General features: G+C 37.3%; 1 protein-coding gene across 1 annotated transcript in view; it reads left to right on the top strand.

The window, feature by feature from the left end:
* Megf10 (multiple EGF like domains 10) overlaps positions 1-13,976 on the top strand; it is a 120,102-nt gene extending 106,126 nt beyond the window's left edge. The window contains exons 18-24 of the mRNA XM_026413830.2: positions 1,420-1,548; positions 3,666-3,902; positions 5,098-5,225; positions 6,019-6,142; positions 9,960-10,004; positions 11,247-11,453; positions 12,671-13,976. Of these exons, the coding sequence (XP_026269615.2) occupies positions 1,420-1,548; positions 3,666-3,902; positions 5,098-5,225; positions 6,019-6,142; positions 9,960-10,004; positions 11,247-11,453; positions 12,671-12,852 (1,052 nt within the window). The 3' untranslated portion in view covers positions 12,853-13,976. The remainder of the gene's footprint in view (positions 1-1,419; positions 1,549-3,665; positions 3,903-5,097; positions 5,226-6,018; positions 6,143-9,959; positions 10,005-11,246; positions 11,454-12,670) is intronic.
* The last annotated feature ends 11,152 nt before the right edge of the window (positions 13,977-25,128 follow it).

Here is a 25,128-nt window from a genome sequence, read left to right as displayed (position 1 = left end):
TTATCATTCCTTTGCTCTATAACTTTCATTTGGTATTTAAGATGAGTAAATAAGGACTGAGAACTATAGGGGGCACACTCATATATAGTACAAGACCTAGGAGGTAGGAAGAGGTGCAGGAGAATTCCTGCTCACCAGAGAGTACAGTCTTAGCAAGGGCGCAGCAAGGAAGACATGGTTATAGGGGCAGTGTGACCTGTAGAGGTGGATCAGCAGAGCAGGACTTTGGCAATAAAGCATTGCTTCCCTCCACTCCACCAGTACCTACTATCTTCTGGGCAGCAAGGTGGTCTCAGTCACCTGTGCTTAATCCCAGCTCATCTTTGCACACCTTCCCTCTAGCAAATGCTACAGGAGTGATATAAGGGTTCAGCTCAAGACAGTGAGAGCCCAGTTTTAGTTTTGTATCTGTTTCATTTAATCATAAAGCAGATACTGAGTCACATGGTGGCATGTATACCCCTCTTTGTGTATGTGTGTATATGTGTAAATTTTTAAGCATAGGCATGGAAACCAGAATGGGCTCTAAACTGACCACCACTTGAATGCCAGATGACTGATTAATTAAGGTCTTATTAAATAAAAGCCTCTAAATGCTTCCACGATGACTGTGAACATCAAATTTAAATGTCTGTATTTTTGAAGACTTGTCCCAGTGCTCATTTGTAAACAGAATCCCAGTGTTTGCAGAGCCCTCAGCGAATAATAACACATTGCCCCCTGCTGCTCACTCTATGAAAAACACCAGTATTTTGTCATAAGGTTTGACTTATCTATGCTATTCTTTGAAATTCATGTATATAATAATTCTTATTATATACATCATAAGAATCTTACTATTTTAGTCTGACTGCAACTTGCAGAGCCAAAGTCTGAACCATTCTTTGACAAATGAAGTTCTTACCAAGAAAATTAACAAAACTGTCCTCCCCTACTTCTACTCCCTCTGATCCAAGTGAGTATGTGTATTTAGAAGGATCCTTAAATCTCCAATAAAATACGGGTGTTCTTAAGGAAGCTTCTCTAGTTGGCTTCTCAGTCTAGGCCCCTTCCAGCCATAATTTTGCCTGCTAGAGTCATCTCAAATTCCTCTTTATGATTACGTTTATCTGTTTCATGGGAGTTTCACAGACTCTTTCTATATGCATCAGGGAAGTATGTGTGTACAGCAGCCGGAAGTGGCAGGAGCTGTAATTTTGAGTAATTCAATCTCTAGCCCTGTGCAGCCTGAGCTGTGAGACCCACCAAGACTCAGGGTCTGCTGTCCAGCTCTGGGACACCCTGAGCATTACAAGACTGCCTGAACAGGAGCTTGCTGAAAGGACTTACCTCCTAATATGCAGGGACATTCAGTAAGAGACAGTCTTGCTTCAGATCCCCAAGACTGGGGAGCCACACTGATTTTATCTCCTTTTCCAGAGTGCCCTGCAGGAACCTATGGCTATGGCTGTCGCCAGATATGTGACTGTATGAACAACTCCACCTGCGACCACATCACTGGGACCTGTTACTGCAGCCCAGGATGGAAAGGGGCACGATGTGATCAAGGTAAGGATACTGGTAAATAATAACTGCAACCTCGTATTGCATGACCACCAGGTACACACAATGGCAGGTATTTTCACTTATGATCCAGTGTAATCCTCACTGGCTATGTATTTACTCACTAGAATGGATGCTGTATTGTTGATGTCCTACAGATTAAGAAACTAAATCTTAAAGGGGTTGAGTAATTTCCCCAAGGACACATAACTGGTATGTAGAAAATGTCACAGTTTTGATGCCAGGTTCTGTTATTCTACAAACATTCTATCGGGGCTATGATTTTTTTTTCAGTTTTATTGAGGTATAAATAATATATGAAAAGACACACCTATATAAAGCATACAATTTGACAAAATCTAGAATATGTTTATACCCATGAAACCATCATCATAATAATGACAAGTTCCATAGCTCAATAATTTCCTTGTGCCCCTTCCTGCCACTAGTTCTTAGGTCCCAGGCAATCACTAATCTACTTTCTGTTATTATAAATGAGTTTTCATTTTCTAGAATTTTATATAAGTGGAATCATACTGTCCTCTATGTTTGTCAGCATAACTATTTTCAAATAAACCATGTTCTTTTATTTCTCAATAGTTCCATTCTTTTTGTTGTCGAGTAGCATTTCATTGTGTGGATAGACAACAATGAAATTTGGTGACCATTCACCTGTAGGTAGACATTTGGATTGCTTCTAGTTTAGGGGGCTATTACAGATAAAGTTGCTGTGAACAACAGCGTACCAGCCTTTGTATGGAACTTCATTTCTCTTGGATGATTCGCTAGGAGTGGAATGACCAAGTCACTGTATGCATATGTTGAACACTTTAAGAAACTTGTGTCTGTGGTTTTTAGCTAGGATGTGGATCGTAGTCACCTGGGAACATTTCTGATATACATAGTCTCACCCGGGCAGTTCTTACTCTGGGGTGGATGGGGCCTCTGAGAAGGAGCTTCTGATGGTTCTGGAGCTGCCTTCTAGGGGGCCTCTGCTCCTACTGCACACAGTGCTGTCTGGTGGCAATAAGCAGGTGGGCGGTGAAAGGCCACAAACATGGACCTATGACAAATGAAGTTCTGCAGACCATCTAAGTTCTCATATTTGAAAATTTTAATTTCTTTCATAAAATAACATACATGTTCACAGTTTAACTTTGATTGTAATCACAGCTGGATGTTATATCTCATTATCATATCATGATTATAAATGCACTGTCATCTCACTAGAATAACCTGAGATCTCTATGTTTCAGGGAAAATAGTTTATCGGAGGTTCTTCTAGTGTTAAGAATCATAAAGTCACAGGAGCATTTATCTAAGCAGAAAGCAGCTACACAAAAGGCCACTTTTCTCATTTTAGATGATGAAACTGCAGCCTTGGAGCTAAAGGGAAAGTTCCTAACATCGGAGTCACTTTTTCAGATGTCCAATTTCTCGACTCTCAAATTGGAACCCTAAGCTTTCTCACTTGATAGAAGAACTAAGTAAAACTGAATTTTGAGTTTAATGAGTAAGGGTGATGTTATAGCGTGATGTTATCAGGTTTTATCAGGAGAAATCTTAATGTCATAGAAAATAACTTTTCACAGAATGGGATCTCTTCTAAGGTAAAAGGCTCTGGAATTAGGTCTTGGACTAGATTTATAATGGAGTCATGCTAGCTTGGAAAGAAAATTACTCTTGGAAACACCAAGGATAAATGTAATATTAAGTTAGAGAGTTGGGCATTTGTAATTTATCTCTGTATAAGGTCCATAACGAATAATAAGTAAAACAAAGCCACAATTAGATAAATTATTATTCCAAATTAATCACCAGTTTAAGGTTTAAATTTGAAATATGTAAGTAGCTCCCAAACCCTACTGCTGAATCTTTGGGTTCAACTCCTGTCTCTTTGAGGCTTAGAGCAGACCTTCTCTGGGAACAGACAAACCAACAACATCTGAAAGTGAAGAATGTTTTTCTTTTCCTGCTCTCTTTCCAGAAGTTTCCAAATTAACATTTCATGAACTGAAAATATCCAGGCATTAGCACAGTAGGAGATTTTTGTAAATAGAAATCAAGCACTTATCCTGCACATGGTCCTCTTTATCCGATTCTTTTTTTCTGTTTTCCCCTAGCTGGTGTTATAATCGTTGGGAATTTGAACAGTCTAAGCCGAACCAGCACTGCCCTCCCTGCTGACTCCTACCAGATCGGGGCCATCGCGGGCATCATCATTCTTGTCCTCGTTGTTCTCTTCCTACTGGCGTTGTTCATTATTTATAGACACAAGCAGAAGGGGAAGGAGTCAAGCATGCCAGCGGTGACCTACACTCCTGCCATGCGGGTCATCAATGCAGACTACACCATTTCAGGCAAGACTGGAGTCATGAGAGGCCTTTCACTCCTTGCAAAGTTAGGCTTCTGTCCTGGGTCTTTGAAACTGGGTGTTTGGTTGTCCATTGTTTCTGTCCATTCTCCCTAGGAGGACTGAATGTTCAAAACAGGTGTAAATTGCTAGAGATGTGTTTTACATTTCAAAAGCAGTAAAACCACCACCCCGTCATTTTCTATGAGGCTTTTTAAATTGGGCTCGTTGTGTGGTTACTTTGGATTTAGGGAATTGAGGCTTTGCTGGGCACCCAGTCCCAAGCTCTTGTCACGTGTGAGAAGGGAGAGAAGGAGTCAGGAGCCAAGTTTACCAAGGTCATGGAGCAGATCAGGGAAGTGGACCAGGTCTTGTGTCTCTGGCCTTCAGTCTTTTCTACAGTGACTTCCAGTCTCTCTGAGTCCACAGGAGCCATTAGCTGAAAACAACAACAACAACATCAACAACAACAACAAAAAAAAACAAGTTGTATCTGAAACCATTGTTTGGTATCATCAGTAATCAAGGCAGTGCTTTAGAAAGCTCTTCTAAATCTTCCTTTCTGTCACAAATCCCCATGAAGGAATGAATACATATATATAATTGACCCATTCAACCATCAAAAGAAGTAACCGTTTAAAGTGAGGAATTTGAAAATGTAAAATCCTTATTAATTTTGGAGCAATTAATTAATGAAGGATTTCAGGCTGGTTACATATTTATCAATATGATTCTGGGGGAATATGTAAAGTACCTGATTTACATAGTAGTACATTTTCAGTACAGAATGATTATATCAAAATATCAAGTGTTTAATGAAGTTGACCAACTTATGTTAGATGCATGTACATCACAATGAATTCTAACCGTAATACCCCAATTTTAAAAAATCAAGTGTTTAAAAATTAAAAGAGGACAGTTGGAGCAGAAGTAGCTTCAAATTATGCTGTACTAGCTCTTAACTAGCCCCAGAGCTGAAAGCAGCTGTCTCTGGATGCGTTCACACTTTGTGTACAGAGGCAGGTAGAAGGGCAGATGCCTGCTCCGTCTAGGAGCCTTGCTGAGAGGGCTGGGCAGGAGGGGATGCTGCCCAGCTTGCGATATGGAAGCAGTCCAAACATTTGCTCTGTCATTTTGGTTATCTTTTCTCCCACAGATGCAAGGGAGCCTTCCATCTTTACCATTTCTTTCTCTTCTTGCAGAAACCCTGCCCCACAGCAACGGTGGAAATCCCAACAGCCACTACTTCACCAATCCCAGTTACCACACCCTTACCCAGTGTGCCACATCCCCTCATGTCAACAACAGGGACAGGATGACCATTGCCAAGGTAAGAGGAAGGGGCTCAAGTTGGAAGGCAGGCAGGGAAAGAGGAAAGGAGCAAGTTTAGCCAGGGCTGTGGTTGCACATGCTGCTCTGTTTTATATATATTGTCCAATTCCTCTAAACAGCCCTCTGAGCATGGCATGGCATCTCAGGTTTACTGACAAAATCCTGTATAACAGGGAGCTTCACGCCCTTCCAAGTGGCTGCCCAGCTAGTGGGTGAGGCAGCTGCTATATGAGTCAGTCTCCCTGTCTGTACTCCCTGTCATTATACCTCCTGGAAAAAAATATTTCCAATTTTAAATGAGATTTTAGAATAATTTCTCGCAATGACATTAATAAAAACATAAAGCCCTCTAGCAAAATCAAGTCTGAGTAAAATCACCAACATTTTTTTCCCCAACTGATTTCCTTTCAGTACCCTTTTCTAGCCCCCTTCTGCGATAGTAACAGCAATATTCGTTTATTTGGGTGGGCTCATAGGGAATTGTTAATTTTGTAAGTCAAAAAGAGTCACATAGCAACAATCTAATACTATGTGCTAAGCATTTCTAACCACTTTATAAATATAAACTCAGTCTTCACACCAATCCCATAAATCAATAGTGATTATTATCCTCATTTTAGAGATAAAGAAACTCATGTGTGCAAAGGCTGAAGCCCCAAACCCCCTAAAAGCTCCTAACCCCAAACATTTCTCTGGTGAGACCTGGGCTTGCTTTGCCTCAGATAGGCAACACTATGTTGTGCCACATTATATCTTGTCTTTAAATGTTTTATTGTTTATGCTTTTAACAGTCAAAAAACAATCAGTTGTTTGTGAATCTTAAAAACGTGAATCCTGGGAAGAGAGGCCCCGTGGTGGACTGCACAGGGACCCTGCCCGCGGACTGGAAACACGGTGGTTACCTCAACGAGCTCGGTGCGTTCGCCCCATACTCCAGCAAGATCCTTTAGCTTCTGTCATCAGAAATAGTCACAGATCTGTGTCTGTACCACAGTGATATATTAGAAACACATCAGAGAAACCACATAATTATGCCCAGCACTTGTATAGGACTTACTACCATCCTAAATCTTGTATTTGTTCAACAAAATTTATTAAGTTCCTACTGAGTGCCAGGAATTGATAAAGAGACAAATACTCTGAAAGTACTCTGACAGGTAGAACTGAGAGGAACAAGTACTGATAGTTGTCAGATGACAAAGTTATCATCATCTCCATGTGAAAGTTGAGAAACTGAGTCATAAAGGGGTTGAGGGACTTGCACAAGGTCTGGTGGCCTGTTAAAAAGTTAGAGCTGGTTTTTTAATACTGTTCCCTTGGTGCCAGGCCACGTGCTCTTCTTTGTTCTCTTTTAATATTGGGCATCATGATCAACATCCCTTCCTTTCAGGTGAGGAAACAGATATCAACTGGAATAGAATCAATAGTCTTCAAATCTTTTGCAATCAGATCACTTCTTATTCTTAAAGATTATTGAGGACCCCAAAATGCTTCCATGGTTGACCAGATCCATTGCTGAGGCTGAATATCATGGTGGAAGGGTGGTGGCAGAGGAAAGCTGTCAGCTCATGGCAGCCAGGAAAGGAACGGGGGAGGGGATTGGAGCCATGGACAAGGACAAGATAGAGGGCAAGGTCATGCCTTCAGTGACCTACTTCCTCCAGCCACACCCCACCTGCCTACAGTTACCAGCCAGTAGTCCATTCATCTTTTTAATCCATCAAAGGGTTTAACCCATTGATGAGGTTTTAGCTCTCAGACTCTAAGCATTTCACCTCTGAATCTTCCTGCATTGCCTAACATGAGCTTTTCAGGACACATTAAGATGTATACCAAAACATTAACTTATTTAAAATAATAATATATCTTTTTGTGATTATGTAAAGCATGTTTTTAGGAAAAATAGCATTTTTAGAAACCCCTCAAATTAGAAAACTAGCAGTGTTTTATATTTTATAAATCTCCTAGATGTCTGGTTTAACTGAAAAATAAATACCTAGATTCTCATCATTTTCTACATTTGGTCAGCTGTGATCTCACACCTTGCATAGCTTCTGGAAAACTCCATTGTACACTTGCAAGAGAATTGGAGTGAAAAGGGCAAATAAGATCTTTATTTTATTATGAGAATCATTTTCATCAAGTGAAAACTCTCATCAAGTTTTCATCATCTGAAAAGGAGTTGGGAGTACCTGGTCCACACTTAAAGAACTGTGATTCACAGTTTCCTGAAAACTGTGGTACAGTTTCCAATATGTGTGTGCATTCCTTAGTGGTAAGAAACCTTTTCTCATGTATTTATTTGGTGGTAGGGTTGCCAGAAAGCCCAGATGAACAACAAATATTTTTTTAGGACAAATGCATCACAAAGATTTATGAAACATGCTTGTTGTTTTGTCAAAACTCAAACTTAACTGATTTACATAGTAGTTCATTTTCAGTACAGAATGATTATATCAAAATAATCAAGTGTTTAAAGAAGCTGACCAACTTTATGTTAGGTACATGTACATCACAATGTGATATACATCACCTTGCACCTCACCTTGCACAAATCTGGCAATCTTACTGGGCATGCATTCCACAAATCTTGTTCTAAAAGTGCATGAATTGGGAAGCACAGAGGGGTTGACTCTATTGTCCAAAATTTCAAAGAAGGTAAGGAAGAAAGCTAGGGCTCAGAGTTGGTTATTGCTTCTCTGTGAATACTGAATGTAGGAACCAATCCCTGTGGGCTCAAGGATGCCTCTTACTGTAGAAATAGAAATGTTTCAGTAGAAAAGTGAGTGCAAATTTTTAACTTTCATCTGCATTCTATACCAATATTATCAACAGCTTTGTATTTATAGACACAATACAATTATACATATATCACATTTATATTATGCTTATTGGTAAAAATCATTTAACATTAAAAGAGATTTTTAAATGTCTAAATTATAATTTAGTCCAAAGAAGTATATGAATTGATATTCAGTAAGATGCCAACCAATGGCAACGAGGACAAAGGTCCTTTTGTTCTGTTTAATTACTGTAATAACTTCACTGGTCCTATAAACATCTCTCCTTTCTGTCTCAGTAACACCTTAGGGACTAATTGTTGGGAACATACTGTCTTCACTGAAAATTCTGGATCTATGGAGCACGCATCTGGGGGATTGGTACATGTAGGCGTTTATGAGGAAGTCTGCCTGCTCCATTGTAAAACAGCTCAAGGTCATACAAGTCAGTGGAGAGAGAATCTTGCTGGGTGGCTGGTCTCACAGCTTCAGCTTATTTCCTTGTTTTCTCTCCACTCCATGCTGCTCTTCTGTCTCCTTGGGAAAGTCTAGCCACTGCACAGCTCAGACCAAGATGGACAGCTAGTAAGACTTTCCATAGTTTGGAGATGGTCAGGGAATTAGGGAAAGAATAACAGAGCTCCCTATTATGGCAGCTCTCAGAGGCCACAGGCCCTGCCCCTTCCATGGGGGTCTCTCTACAAAGTCTGGAAGCCCCCAAGATCACCCTCACTTTTAAATCCAACTGTAAGTTTACAGGTCACCAAGTTTATCCTTCAGGTCAATAATTTGCTAGAAGGATTCACAGAACTCACTGAGTGCTCTTATACTCAGAGTTATAGTTTATCACAGAATAAGGATTAAAATAAGCCAAGAGAAGAGACCCCTGGGGGAGAGTTCAGGAAAGGGCAAAGCAAGATGCTATAATTTCTTCTCTCCCAGAGGAGTCGTGGACAGGGCTAACTTTTCCTGGCAAAAATATGTGATCATATACACAGAGTATGGCCAAGCAGGGAAGCTCAACCCAGTTCTGGTATCCAGAGATTTGGGGGGCTTGGTCCTGTGGATATGATCACCTGCGCATGTGACTGATCTTTAGTTTGCACCCCTCCTGAGGTCAAGCTGATGTCACATGACCCAACCATATATTACTTTGTTAGGCTATCTAGTGTAATCTCCATGTAAGCAGAGACACTTTTATTGGGCAGGATAATCCAAAGACATAGGGATCACCTCCCAGGAGTTAAAGGCAAAGGTCAGACCTCTCTTTTGATAAGGTTAATTCTTTACTATAAATCCTTCTAAACTATCTTCCTGTATAACCCTGTAAGTCTCCCACCAACCAGGAGCCAGGCTAGACTCTTTACAACCTAGAGAAGAAAGTGTTCCCTTGTCTTATCCTATAGTCATTGAAATTACACATACCCTCCTCCTTAAGGGAAGCCTCCCTCTTTCTTTACAGAAGCATGCCTTGCTCAGTAGCCATTACCATCAGAACCTGAGTTTAACATCACTCTAAGAGACGTGTACACAAGCATCATTTTCTTAAAACTCTCAATACTTATGTATAATGCTCATCACAAGTCATTACTCTCTGCTTTTAACCTAAGTCCATAACATTCTTTAAGAGATTATAGTGGAAACAATGATATAGCTGAATAATGGTTACTGAGAAAACAATTTGAAAACTATCAGAGCCTTGAAAGAGCTGCCCTTGGGAGTGAATTCTCAAGTTTTTGTCTTAGCTATGTCTCTACTATGCAACCTTGAATCAAGAATATTGGATCATCTCTGTACCTCAGATTCTGCTGAATCAACAGCTTTTCCCTAAGTCCTTATAAATAAACAGGTGAATGTCAGATATAGGTGCACACCCTGCACCTTGTGTTTGGAACATTAGATGGGTTTTTTTCTTCCTTTCAGTGATTTTTTGTTTTCTTCCTTCATCATAGGTGCTTTTGGACTTGACAGAAGCTATATGGGAAAATCCTTAAAAGGTATGGTATATATTTGGTATATATATATATATCTCAACCACAATTTAAACACCACTTATCTCAAAGACTGAAATCCTTTTCTAAACAAGTAATAGGGTAGAGATAATACAGGATTGTCACTATGTAAATGATTACTCCACCTGTTTTACTCAGTTTTGCATCACTGTGACCAGAAGAGCTGACAAGAACAACATAAAGAGGATAAGTTTCTTTTTGGCTTACGGTTTCAGAGGTCACAGTTCACAGATGGCCAGCTCCACAGCTCTGGGCCCAAGGTGAACGTCATGGCAGAAGGGCGTGGTGAAGGAAAATAGCTCAGAACATGGCCATCAGGAAACAGAGAAAGCTTAGCTCACCAGGGACCAAAGAACCCCTATCCCTACCAGCCACACCCTACCTAACTAGACCCACTTAATCCAAATTAGTGGATCAATTCACTGAATAGGTTACACCTCTCATAATCAAATCACTTGACCTCTGAGTGTTCCTGTATCATCTCACACATGAGTGTTTGAGGAACACCTGATATCTAACCAATAACACCAACACACAAACATGTTTGACTGACATCAAAAGGTGATAATAGGTGAATCTTATTAAAGTCTTAGGGAACAAAGTTTTCAGTTTGCTAAGGAAATACTCATTTTTTCTTTGGAAAAAAATATGAATGATTGGGAGAGAGGTGTAAAATAGGAAATATATAGGAAAATAAGAAGAGATCACTATGGATATATGTCGACTAAGATCTGCTCTTCAGGATGAGCTTGAGAAATATGGTGCCCAGTACTGAAGTCTTAACAAGGCATCTTCACAGCACAAATCCCTTTCTCATCATAACAGAAGCTTCTCATACTCCTGTGGTCATTAATAGCTGATTTCTAGAGTGAAGCTTTTGAAAATTCCTTTTGAAAATCCAAAGGCTTTAATCAGTAAAGTTTCTTTTAGTGAATCAAAATGAGATTGATAATATTTAATTGTGATCATCAAAATGAAATCCAGTCCATGGCATTTTTATTGCTACTCCCCTTGGAGATGAACCATATTACTTTATAGATGGGTGATGTTATAACAAATTATCTTGAAAAACGAGTGGAAAATGTGCAGGATTATTTTCAGTAGATAAAATTTTAGAAACCTCACCTTAAAGAAGAAAAAATAATCTGCCCAAGTAAATTGTCACCTAGAAATGATGTTGTCCATAAAACAGAATTTACTTTTTTTTCCTTTCATTTCTCTTCATAGATCTGGGAAAGAATTCTGAATATAATTCAAGTAACTGTTCCTTAAGCAGTTCTGAAAACCCTTATGCCACTATTAAAGACCCACCTGTACTTCTCCCTAAAAACTCCGAGTGTGGCTATGTGGAGATGAAGTCACCAGCACGAAGAGATTCCCCATATGCAGAGATCAATAACTCAACTTCAGCCAATAAGAATGTCTATGAAGTTGGTGAGTTCTCCCAACCATTGAAAGAACTGCGTGCATAAGAATTTGGGGAAAAATTGTAAGTGGCCAATATTTTAGATGCAACCTGTGTTTGCAGTGATCATATTAGTTGATGTCAAAAGAATCTTTCCAGGAAAAAAACCATTTAGCACATTTAAAGTCATTTTCCTTATCTTCCAACTGGTCATCCATCTTGTGTTTTGTAACCAGGGTAAATATTTTACCATATATGTGGAATAGAATATGTATCATATTAACTAATGTATTGAGTTAGCTAAAACAAATAGTTCAAATGGATTAAGAAAGAGGCTTCTATTTCCTGGTTTTATTCATTATATTAACATAATGATTTTAGCAGGATTGTAACATTTTATTTTAAACTTGTCTGATTTATCAGTAATATTCTCAGATGTGACTGATACAAATTAGTAGGAATTCAATTTAAAATTGTAGCTATTGTAAGCTATTTGGATTCCCCTTTGTGAATACCATTTGGAAAAGGATAAAACAACACAGCCATCACTGGCTTAAATAGTAAAGCTATATATTTTATTTTTTCCCTTTTTCTTTCTCTCTTTCATGGTATTTATGACTTTGAAATAATTTTGATTACTTGCAAATGAATTGTCCAATTTGAGACTAATAATTGATTTTATGTCATAGACACATCATCAAAAAAGAAAAACAATTTGTTTTTAAGTAAAAACACAACTTTTAAAAATAGAAACTGTAATGAACTGATTTTATTTTTAAGTCAATAATAATTCCCCTTTCAATGATCCCAAAAGCCCACCACAGTAGGCTATGAACTCATCTCAGAGGTTGAGTCTTGAGGCCTAAAGTTGTGAATATGTTGACTGTTTCCTTGAATTGAGTTAAGCTCCAAAGACCTTGGTCTTCTCACCTGTAGAATCAGTGGTTTGAACTAGATTATGCTCAAGGTAGATTTTCAGACAATGGCTTATCTCCAAGATTTCTGTGTATTCTGTCTATACCTTCACCCCAACCACATCCTCGTCATTTTGTTCTGAACACCATTTGTATTTTTCAGTTGATCCAACAACTTCAGAGCTGCTACCCTATGTGATTATAAAAGATCAGATTTTTAAAACTAGTATTTTCTTATACTTTTATGAAAGAATCTTGTGTGTTTGATATTTGCAAGAAGTGCTATATTTTTTTAAAATGCCCCTTGCTAATAAATTAATGTGTTATTGCAGAACCCACAGTGAGTGTCGTCCAAGGAATATTCAGCAATAATGGGCATCTCACCCAGGATCCATATGACCTCCCAAAGAACAGTCACATCCCTTGCCATTATGACCTGCTACCAGTCCGGGACAGTTCATCTTCTCCCAAGCGAGAGGACAGTAGCAGCAGCAGCAGCAGCAGCAGTGAATGACACCACAGGACCACTGAGCAACTGCTGGAACCCTTTCCAGAACTGCAGTTCAGTTCTCCATCCTCGAGTTTGCCACCTTTGGTGCATGTTAATGAACTTGGTAGGCAGTTGTTGAACATGAACCAGAAAGCTCAAGCTGAGGCTGATACCGATCGTAGGTACTTTCTGTACAGGTGGCTTCGAAGGAGATAGTGACATGATTAGAACTGCCGTTAGTTTTAGAACTGCACTCAAGAGGCATGGATTATTGTAAGGCATTGGCTAAAAGCATGAACTTACAGAACTCTTTTGACACATGAGTTGCAATGGACACTGGTATTATTCTTGGAAATTTTAAATATGTTTTCTCATTTGCATTATAGAATGATACCTAGGATTGTGCAGTTTATCATTAATTTACTTCAGAAAAGTGGGAATCACTAAACATACAGAAGACAAGGGGCATATGATTGAGTCTTACTGCTTATTTTTTTTTTCTGCTGGACTCAGAATTGTAGGGATTGTATAAATGGAGTAGGAAAGCTCTGTCATGTGGCAGGACTGTATACACTTTGAACACTAGAAGAGGATAGCAAATGTAAGTATGAAAGCTTTAGCTTTTTTGGAATGAGAATTATTTTAGAAATAGTAGAAGTATTGACAGAAGTCAACACACAGATATTCCAGGTGGAGGTGGTCTCTTTGACCCTTGACCCACTTTAGATCCATGACATTATTCTGATCACTATCTCCATCACACATAGTCACCACCTGGCATTCATAACATATCAGTAATTATTTCATAAACATAGGAATGAAATAATTTTATTTTTGACAGACTGGATTGAATGAGTGTGTAATGATTGGTAAAGGTTGTAAATTTTAAGTGTAAGAAGATGCTTAAGTTTTATAAACCATTAGTAATACGTGCTGTAATATAGAATTAGCAGAAAGTTTTGATTAATTTTTCCCTAGAAGTGACCGAAATATTTTTGTGCATATTTGAAAAACGGGCACTTTCCTTTTATTAATTTTTGATTTAGATAAACTATGCTTAAGCTGGTCTTTTGCATTGCTAATGTGATATGTACCCCATTTTTCATTAATTTTGTATTTTCATTAAGTTGTATATTCCATGTTTTGTAGTGTTTGGATTGTTAATGAAAAAAATATTATATGTTCATTGTTTTTTGCATCATTGCCATTCATCTTTTGCTTGATAAAGTGTATTGCTATTTTCTTTTGGAGAAAGGAAATGAGAATATATCATTTCAATCTATTAAAACTGGTCATTACTAAAAGTATAGTAAACTTAGGTGAATGGTTTTTAATGGAAATAGAGAAGCTTTTAAATATTACAAATGGAGTTCCTTTTGATCGGTTGGTTCCCTGAGTCTTAGTTAAACCAGCAGGAAGGGGAGCAGTGAATACTACAGACTAGTCTTACTAAAGACCTCCATTGTGGTCATCATATAATTTACCATCCAAAATGGGACACTTGAGAGTAAATTAAGGCATTATTAGTAATGCTCCTGTGTTAGGCTTAAATCTGAACTGTTCCAGGCAAACCAGAATAGATGTTCATCTTGTGCAAAATTACTCAATAACACTTTTTACTTCAAGGTAGTTGTCTTGTGAGAGTGCCTATATGATGCAGGAAGTCCAGTTTCTCTTTCATTAACCTATAGGAGTAAGTAGATGGGATGAAAGGCTGAATGAGGAAGCAACTTCATAAGAGAAATTCGGTGGTCTTCAATACTTTAAGACATGACCCTCTGTCTAAGTCACTTGATTATTATATATTATGCACCCCTTCCACCAGTAGTGTCCTTAGGCATTGTCCCTGACAGTTTTGGAGTTGGAATATCAGCTATTTCACACCACACACCTGCATCTGGGATGGTAGTTTGGTCAGATGGATAACACAATAAGCACACGTAGGACACTCTCTCCTTTGATTGCTGTTTCCTTTAAGGAACCCTGAAGTTAATTCATGGAAATAAGAAATTGCCTGGAAAATGACTTAGAAACTATTTGTTCCAATTGTTTACCACTGGCTGATCTTTGACTCTGGGGATAGGCATCGAATCAAAACATGTGTAGGTCAATAGCCACAAGGAATCCTTTTTGCTAAATAAAAAAAAATAATAATAATAAGATATTTTCCCCCTTCTTTTTCTTAAGGATTGTCTCTTCAGAGTTGTAAATTTCAGTTTCCCCATTATTCCCTGGAGATAGATAAAAGAAAACCCTACTTCTTTTCTCATCCCACTACTAAGAAAGGAAAGGTTCATGTGCAAAGGTAACAGCAACTTACGTAGAGACTGGACAATAGGTGTGTACTCTAAAGGCTGCCTGATGCCTGAAGTGTTGTACTGCAGCAGTTCTCATTCATCAGAATTCACTCCGAAATTTTCAAGCATCAGAACACATTAGCACTTTGGATATTACAAAATTATAAATAATATTTGGAGTGGTTGAGAAGTAAAATTTCTAGATATTTTGTTATAATTTCTCTCCTATATTCTGTGGCAGTCAAAGCACTGAGTAAGTTTGGAGATACTTTGCAAAGGCCAACCATATAAGAATGTGAGCCAAACTATTATTCTTTCCCTAGAAGTAGATATCTCAGACAATTTGTAAATTATTTATGTGTATGTATAAATACATCAAAACTTTCCCAAATGATAACTCATATGCTTTCTTTAATAAGAAAAAGATGTTATTTGTGGTTAATTTTATGATGATAAGGAAAATCTCACATTTATTTACAGTGTTTGATATCAATTCCTCTCTCATGACATAGTAGTAATGTTAACAAGAGTTTAATGTGTTTAGCATTTTCTTTATGATACCTATATTCACCAATTTTAGGCCAACCAATCATATGCTTTTATAATAGAGTAGTATAACCTGTCTCAACTAAATTCCTGAGTGGTATGTATATTGTGAGAAATGCAAACAACTTGACGAAAATGTGGTCATTTGACCTCAATGTAGACATTTGACCTCAATGACATAGGAGTAGTCCATTCTTGGGATTTTTTTAAACTTGAACATTCAAAAAGTTGAAAAAGAGTATTACAACTCCTTTTATAATTCCTATATATTACAAGTCCACTTACAAGACAAAATAATTTTAAAAGTTTCATTTTCGGTTTGTGTTATTTAAAATAGCAAAATTTCAATCTCTGGGTAATGTGTCTATTATTCAAAGTAAATATTGAAGAGATAGTTTGCTCATAAAGGCTCTATGTCATGGAAGTGTACATAGATATACAAGTGTGAATCACGAGGTGTGATGGACTCCTGTTTATTAATTGAAGATGAACAGCAAGCTACCCATTTAGAGTCTCCTTGTTATTGGTATCTTGACACTGAATCTACTTATTCTAGTTCTATATTTAGTCTAGGCTTCATTTTGATATGACCAAATTACAATATGTATTTTTAAAAGGAAAAAAAAAACAAAACAAAAATACATTAGAATTTACTTGATAACAGTGAACAAAATGCTTTCAGTATTGAAATATCTCTATCTTCCAAAGATGATAAGCTTTCATCAGAATTAGTTTACATCATCATTTACATCACCAAATGAGTTTATAGATTAATGCAATAAACATTCTATAAAAAACTTTAAAGTAGTGTTTATTTCTATATATGATTCTATTATTGATTAATGAGAAGAAAAGTTTTATGATTTTCCTGGAAAAGTTAATATTTTTTTCATTTGTGGCCCCATAGCACTTTACATATTTATTTTAAAAAAACAGTAGTGATTTATTGTACTTAATTTCTAATGTGTATGCTTTTCCTTTAGATTACTTGTTCTTTAAGGACAGAAGTAATTTTTATTAACCTATGGATCCCTGGTTAGTGGCTGAGTCAGGTCTTTTGTAAATAGCTTTAGGTTATCTTATGTGAATTTGTGTTTGAAATCTCAGTGCCTGTCAATACTTTCATTAATAATTAAAATACTTTGAAGCATTCACTTACAGCATTGTGTTCTAGGGACCAAATATGAGTAAAACATTGTTTCTTCCCTGAAGAGCTGTTTATTTACTCGGGACCTGAGTGCTAAGCACATTTGGAGATTCAGAGAGAGATCTATAGGAGCTATGTTTAAGCCACCCATTATTCAGTCAGGAAAACAGAGCATCTTACTAAGCTCATGGCTCTGGTAAGTTGCTTAACGTCTGAAGGCTTTGGTTTATATATTACAAACAATAGTACCTATTTCATAGGATTTTTGTGGGGATTCAATAAATTTGTACCTTCAAAACACTTGTTTCAGCACCTTGCACATAGTTGACACCTAGTAAATGTTAGCTAATATTACTTTTATGAAAAATTATCTAATAATATGAGCCAGTTTGCCAAAATTGGATGAATGATGAGACTGGTAAGTCAGAAACGAGCATTTAATGAATATTACAAAATATATAATGTGTTCATATGATCCCATCCTGATCTATTTTTGTACTATTACAAAATTCCACATATATTTTATTGCTACAGAAGCAATAATAGTATAATTTCATCTTGTAATAACACATTATCTTTCTAATGCTATTAAAACATATGGATGTGGTTTCTGGGAAGATGGTGACCTGGATTCACATACCTATCCTTGCACATACAACCATCCAGAAAAAGTTGAGGGCTGATCTTGGCAATCTGAAGACTTTCCATATACAGTGAGACATTAAGTCCTTGAAAGAGAATGCTAGTGGGAAGTAAGAGGGTACCAATTGCTGGCAGCTGATGTAGGGTGGATTATGGAGGCAGTATGTGGGGAGAGCCAGTTGACTTGGGTGGAGAAAGTAAGGCAGGAATGTCTCTGCCATTTGTGTTCTGCAGCAATGACAGAGGCTAACTGTCCTTTGGGTTATCTTAGACATCTTACGAGGGATAGTTCCCACCTGGACTGGAGGTCAGCTTATCCTTACTGGATGTGTGAATGGAGAAGCCTTCTTCCACTTACAAAGACAAAGGAACTAAGCTGATCATGCCTACCCTGATTGTTGATACATAGGAATCGGGAGATCCACAGAGGGGTTGAAATCCACAATGCTATCCCTGTGAATAGGCTGAGAAGGATCAGAAGACAATGTGAACATGGCAGCTAGACAGAAGGAAAAGAGAACCAACTAGAAAACCATAAAGGGTCTCTATTATGGAGCAAATATAGAAAATGGAAGAAAATCTAGATTAAATGTGATTTAAAACTCGAATAAAGGGATTGGATTATAGGACCAGAGTTTCCTGGAATTAAAACATAATGATTTCCCATTTTAAATAGTCATTAGAGGAATGTAAATGCAAAAATAGCATGTTAATTGCTGAGCTGAATTCGTGTTTTAGAAGATGAAATGTAATCAGGAGTTAACTTTCAAAAAGGGAAATCATGGGCAGAAAAAAAGACTAGTTCAAGAGTACCCATATACAAATAATTGCGGATCCAGAAGAAGAAAAAGGGAAACATAGAAAAGTAGTAATGAAAGAAAAATAGAAGGACCCTTTCCTTATGTGCATCTCAGATTTTTAGATATAAAAGGATCTACTAGGAAAGATACAAAAGAAAGATACATCCTGGTGAAATTTCTAAATTCTAAGGATAGAAAAACTTAAACCCATACAAGCAGAATCAACATATTTCTTAAAAAGGAAAGAAAGTCAGATCAAAAGGAGAAAGTATAGAGTTGGAGCATGAATGGGGAGGAGATACTGGTAGGAGAGGGAAATGACTGCCTGAAAAATTAAGTTGTTGCTGCTCTCCTGTTGCACCATCAGCTGTCCCTCTTCCCAAGACATCCTGGCCACCTGTCAGCAAGTGGTTTAACAGCTCCCACTCAGTTTTGCTTTAAATCTTTGACCCAACTAGTATAGACCAAGCAGAGGCCATGCCCACATGAAAAGGGGAAAAGGAGCCAGTGAGGTGGACTGGCATGGGATAAGAAGCTAAAAAAGCAGAAGCACCCATTTATCATGCTTTGCTGAATTGCTATTAGGGAGATAGCAAAAAGGGGGAAAAAAACCAAGCACAAAATTGGTGGAAGCCCTACACAGCTCTTGGCTTATGACATGCTATATTTCCTCCAGTGTTGATAACTTGAACTTCTTACTGACCAATATGCAACAGAAAAATCAAATAGTCGACAAAGCATCTACTCTGTCAGGGTATATTTGATGATTAGGAGATGATGTTCAGGTTTATAAGATAAGTAATCTTTAAATGCCTGAAAGCAGAATTTTTTTTCCATTAATATCTTGTAACCTCCACTGAAAACTCCAAAACCAAAGAATATGCCACCCAACTACCATTGAACCTCTATTTCTTAGCCTTCTAGCTAGCTGTACTGGTCAGTTTTGCTTTAGCTGCAACTTGGACATTAGGACAAACAGGAGAAGTGACAGGAACATTGTCCTCTCTCGAGGTCCAACTATGATCAGGGCCTTGAGACATTGCTTCCCAACTGTTTGGAAGAGAACAGTGCCATGTTGAAATTAAGGTGAAGAATTGGGAGACTTTAGACTATGGCCAAATTCCATGGCAGACACAATAGCCATTACATATTACATGCAGGTTTGGAAGCTCAGTACTGGCTTCCATGCTTGAGTTCTGCCAGTCATGGTATACCACAAAGGCCTGGGAACAAAGCTGAGTGAGTGTTTGTCATCACATCCCAATGTTGGGAGTCATGTTGTAAGACTGATTTGATTGTTAATGGGAAAGAGATCATCTTTCTTAGCACCTATTTTGTGTGTATGGCTGATAAGCCTGGCATGTAGTCTGGTTTGTAGCTCAGTGGTAGAGCTCTTGCCTAGCATGTGAGAGGCCTTTCAAAAGCAGAATGAAACCAAACCAAAAAGAAACTTGGCTTGACAATGGAAGAATAAATACAATAATGAAATTAGCCTATCAACATACAAATGTAGAAGAAAGCCTAAAGTATTAAGTGTTGGCCTTAGAATAAATATTTGAGTTTTCTGTGTAATAACAACAAAAAAAGGGTTTTGGTTCTTTCGGGACTCTAATATTTTATATATTAATAAATATCCCAAAATTCATTAGAATTTAATAATTCAACATAATCCTTGGGTGGTACACATCTAAAGGCACAAGAACTGTTTATGTTTCACATTTATACTTTGAAGGGGACATATAAAATAACTACTATTGTTTTAAAAATAAAAGTAAAAAATATAAAATTTTAAAAATCCCCATGTCTTGCTTATACAATCATGGGTTCTAGTTATTATCATTTACATTTTTTTTCCTCCCAAAATATTGCCTTTGAAATTAAGAAACTAGTAGAAACCAATGCACTTCAATGTGTATATCTATAACTTATGAACTCTTGAGCAGGTAGTGAACAGAAAATAGGGTCCATATAAAGTGAAGGTGGGGGTAACTGGTACCCAAGTAGGAGTTGAACTATAGTCTCTCTTTTTTTTTCCGGGGGTACCAAGGATTGAACTCAGGGGCACACAACCACTGAGCCACATCCCCAGCCCTATTTTATATTTTATCTAGAAACAGGGTCTCACTGAATTGCTTAGTGTCTCACTTTTGCTGAGACTGGCTTTGAACTTAAGATGCTACTGCCTCAGCCTCCTGAGCCAGTGGGATTACAAGTGTATGCCACCATGTCTGGCTTGAATTATAATCTTTCGTGTGTGTGTGTGTGTGTGTGTGTGTGTGTGTGTGTGTGGTGCTGGGGATTGAACCCAGGGCCTTGTGCAAGCGAGGCAAGCACTTTACCAACTGAGCTATATCCCCAGCCCTTGAACTATAGTTTTTAATATGAAAAAGGACAACATCAATCTTGGATTGCGCTTTATCATCCCTTCTTGAGAAGTCTTCCCTGACCACTTGTGTGGTATAAACACCCTCCTTTCTTCTACTACCTGCTTGATCATCTTCATGAGCTTTAGTATCTGAAGTCATATTTATTTCATTATTTTACTCATTTTTTGTTTATCTTGACAACTAGACTAAAAGCTCCATAAGTGAAAGATTTTTCTTCAGTATGGCTCACTGAGTTCCATTCCAGAGTACTCAATAGTGTCTGGCACATCAGTTACTCATTAAATTCTGACTGAATGAATGAAGAGTGCCTTCCATCTGCTTCACCGGTGCCAAGATGGCTTTGCTCTTCCTCAGCATCCTTAAGTGACTTAAAAATTGTGTTCCTTCCTGCTCATCCTACAATTGTAATAATTCATGATGATAGCAGCAAGTGAAGAAAACTGGGAATCTAAGGGGTGTAGAATAACAAAAACTGATTAGTCTAAGCAAAATGTTTTCTTCTTTTACTTAAAAGCTTAAGTCAGGTCTTTGATACTTATCTACAAAGTATACATTTATTTACTAAGAAAAGATGAGAGGAACTAGATCCCTCTTTCTTCTTCTTTGTTTCCCCCTTAATATAACAGTATGCTTTTCTTTTTATTTTATTTTTTTAATTGAGATTTCAGACTAAAAATTATTTGGCCCTGGAAGAGTCCTCCTCTTCAGTGGCTTTCCTGAGAAATATTGAATTGGAGGGTGACTTTATTCAAGGTCCTTAGGCTGCATTTAATATAGAAAACCTCTTAGCACAAGAATTTATGAATTGCCATTCAGAAAAAAATGCACTTATGCACAAAACTATTTAATCATGTCATTGTTTATAACTATACGAAGTGTTCCTTAACTTTGTAATGGTACCCACTTGAGACTTTTTCCAGGATAGAAGCCCAATTATTACAGGCCATTAAAAATAGATTACTGTGTTTCAAGAGCTAGGCCAACTGCTTGTTTCCTTCATAATATACTACTTTTTAAAAGATTCACTTTAATCCTTCTACTCACTAATTAGCTGGGTATTGATAAATAGCAATGGTTGGTCTTTGTGCTTGATTATAACTTTATTTAAAGTAAAATAAAAATGTCCTAAGTGTTTTATTTGCATTGCAGGTAGATTTTAATTTAGATAGAATACATACTAGAGCTAAGTCATGTGCCAAAGATGATTTTAAAACACTAGAATGAAAGGAAAGATTTTTCTTACTTGCCTGAGATGTTGAATGGAAACTTTGTCAGACTAAGTTGAAATGTTCATCTTCAGAAACAATATATTATTTAAAAAGCATAGAAGAGGAGGAAAAGAATCAAGAAAAAAGATGCAGAGGCTCAACATATTGCTCCTTTCCTCTTAGAGGAAAAAGATTGTCAATGGATATCCTTGAACCTAGAATGAAGAACTACGTGGCTATATTAATTACTCGAAAATGCCTTTTGGTTATTAAAAGAGTGTGTATCCTTAATGGGGTAACTGATTCTTCTCTGAGCTCAGCACCTGGTACACATAAATAAGTTCCCATTAAATGTTTCTGATTGAATGAACAAATACAAGAATATTATGGTCAGGCATGGTGGCACATGCCTATAATCCCAGCTACTTGGGAGGCAGAGGGAGGAGGATGGCTAATTTGAAGATAGCATGAGCAACATAGTAAAATTCTTTCTCAAAAATAATAGTAGTAATAATAACAATTGTTAGTAAATAAAACTTTAGAATAAAATTTAAAAGGACATTGTATATGTCATTAAATGCTGTAGATTCTTCTAAGGCAAAAGTCAGTATTCAATACAATGAATGTTTAAAAGGCACAGTGCCATTTAAACAAGCTTAAAAACTAAACATAATCCATTATAACATTGTCATGCAACTCCATCTATTGCATACTATGAGGCGAATTTCCTTTATAACTGTTTTTGGCAGGCAAATATCTCTTAGATTAAGTGTCACCACCCAAAATAATAACTTCAAGGAAAGTTTTTGCATGGCTATTTATATCTTAAATTACGCATTTTTAAAAACTAGATTCACCACTTTCATGGTCAGAGTTCTTACACTGTTAGAAATTGCCTAGACACTAAGGGAGAAGAAGCTCTCCAAGGGAACTAAGAGGAATCTAAGAAATCCACCAATGGCTCAGAGAGGCAGTGTATGTGGGATCGCTTTATCCAATGACAGAGCTGGCTGGAGAACTCGGCCCCTGTAGGACTGGTTAGCCAGCACCCAATTCCTTGGCTCATAGTGGCTTGACATTTTACTCACAGCTGTTCTCAGCATCTTATCACCTACAAGCATGCAAATGTGGAGAACTTGTACAAGCCATTACTCTGTTGATTAGAGTAGGCAGTGCACAGCATTCCTAAGAAGGATATAATGACGATGATTTGACTTCTCTGTAGAGCAGCATTTCATCTCTCTTGAACTCCTCCCATACTCTCCTCTCATCCTACCACACAGGGATCACACCACCTCTTCCAAATAACATTGCTTTTGATGATTTTGCCATTTTATTTAAAGAATATTCATCTCCACGTAAGGGTTAGTCACCGTCATTAATCCTTTGTATTTATTAAGTTTATCTTCTCTAACTTTTGTAGTACTGTAGAAGTGAGTTTTATTGCATCTTCTTTAAATTCTCTCTAGGATTAAGAGGTATATATTCTAAGTTCATAACTCATGTTAAGGATGATAGAAATAGGAGGGAACGTAGGATTGGAAGAATTGTTGACACATTTCCACTTATGATACCTTGTGTGCCCTTATCAAGATAATTCATCTCATTCAACTTGAGATATTCACTTGAAATGAAAATTACATTGGGGCTGGAGATGTGGCTCAGCGGTAGCGCGCTCGCCTGGCATGCGTGCGGCCCGGGTTCGATCCTCAGCACCACATACCAACAAAGATGTTGTGTCCGCCGGGAACCAAAAAATAAATAAATATTAAAAAAAAATTCTCTCTCTCTCTCTCTCTCTCTCTCTCTCTCTCCTCTCTCACTCTCTCTTTAAAAAAAAAAAAAAAAGAAAATTACATTGTTCTTCCTCACAGAAATGGCATGATGTATACGGTGTATAATATCTTAAAACTCCAAATGAACGAGTTACCTACTGGAAATAGCTTTAAGAAATATTTTGAGATTTTCTGTTAAAGCTACAAGCTATCAAATTTACCATTAGAGAATGATGAAGAAAGAAAAGACAAATGTTATTTTCTAGAATTGAAAGAATGGTATAAAGGATATTACAGAGCTGACTTACCACTTGGTAGATTCTTACAGCATAGAGTCAAGGGTGTAAGCCTGCAAAGGTTAAGATTAGTATGACCCCATCTTGATTTAATCTGCTCAGCTCTAAGATGAAGTTTCTGGGTAGCTCTGTTTAGATGCTTTTCCTTTTACTTACTGATGACAACTGGTTTTTGCAGTAGCCAATCATATCAGAGAAATTATGGATGGAAAAGCTGAATGTCTGTGAGATAATTCTGGAAAGATTCCAACATTTTTTTGAATAATACTGCTATAAAAGTGAATATTATTTCTAATTCAAAGATAATCTTATGTAAGTGAAGCACCATTTTAAAATAAATTAATGAACTTTAATGTTTAAGATTTTAGGCTCACAGCGAAAATTGAGTAGAAAGTAGAGTTCCCATACAACTACCCGGTCCTCATACAGGCACAGTCTGTTAACATCCCCTCTGGAGTGACACATTATATATAATCAGTTAGTCTACGCTGGCATACCATTATCACCCAAAGTTCATACTTCACATTAGAGTTCCCCCTTGTTGCAGTCCATTCTATGGGTTTTGAGAAATGTATAAATCAAATACATCCATGATGGTAGTATCATACAGAATAGTTTCACTGCTCGAAAAAGTCCTCTGTACTCCATTTATTTATCACCCCCGCTTCCACCAAACACCTGACCCTTTTTCTGGCTCGATGGTTTTGCCTTCTTAAAAAATGTTGTGTAGTTGGAATCATACAGTATGTGTCTTTTCCATTAAGTTTACTCCATATTTTTATGGCTTGATAGTTCTTTTCCTTTTAGTACTGAATAATATTCCATTGCCTGCATGTACCACAGTTCACTTGTTCATCCACCCATCAAAGGACATTTCGATTGCTTCCATGTTTGGCAATTATAAAGCAGCTGCAAACATCTGTGTGCATGTTTTTGTGTGGACATAAGCTTCCCATTTATTTGGGAGAATATCAAGAAGTATGTTGGTTCCTTATATGTCTGATTAGAAACTGGACATCTGAAATATTGCTTTGCAGTCAATTAATAATGACATTCTTTTTTTGCCTCAAACTTTTTTTATTATTAGTTGTTCAAAACATTACAAAGCTCTTGACATATCATATTTCATACATTTGATTCAAGCAGATTATGAACTCCCATTTTTACCCCATATACATATTGCAGATTCACATCGGTTCCAC

The sequence above is a fragment of the Urocitellus parryii genome, chromosome 1, assembly GCF_045843805.1.
Source record: "Urocitellus parryii isolate mUroPar1 chromosome 1, mUroPar1.hap1, whole genome shotgun sequence".
In the NCBI taxonomy this organism is placed as follows: domain Eukaryota; kingdom Metazoa; phylum Chordata; class Mammalia; order Rodentia; family Sciuridae; genus Urocitellus; species Urocitellus parryii.
The sequence above is the reverse complement of the archived record's forward strand: the minus strand, read 5'-3'. Positions and strand labels throughout refer to the sequence as shown.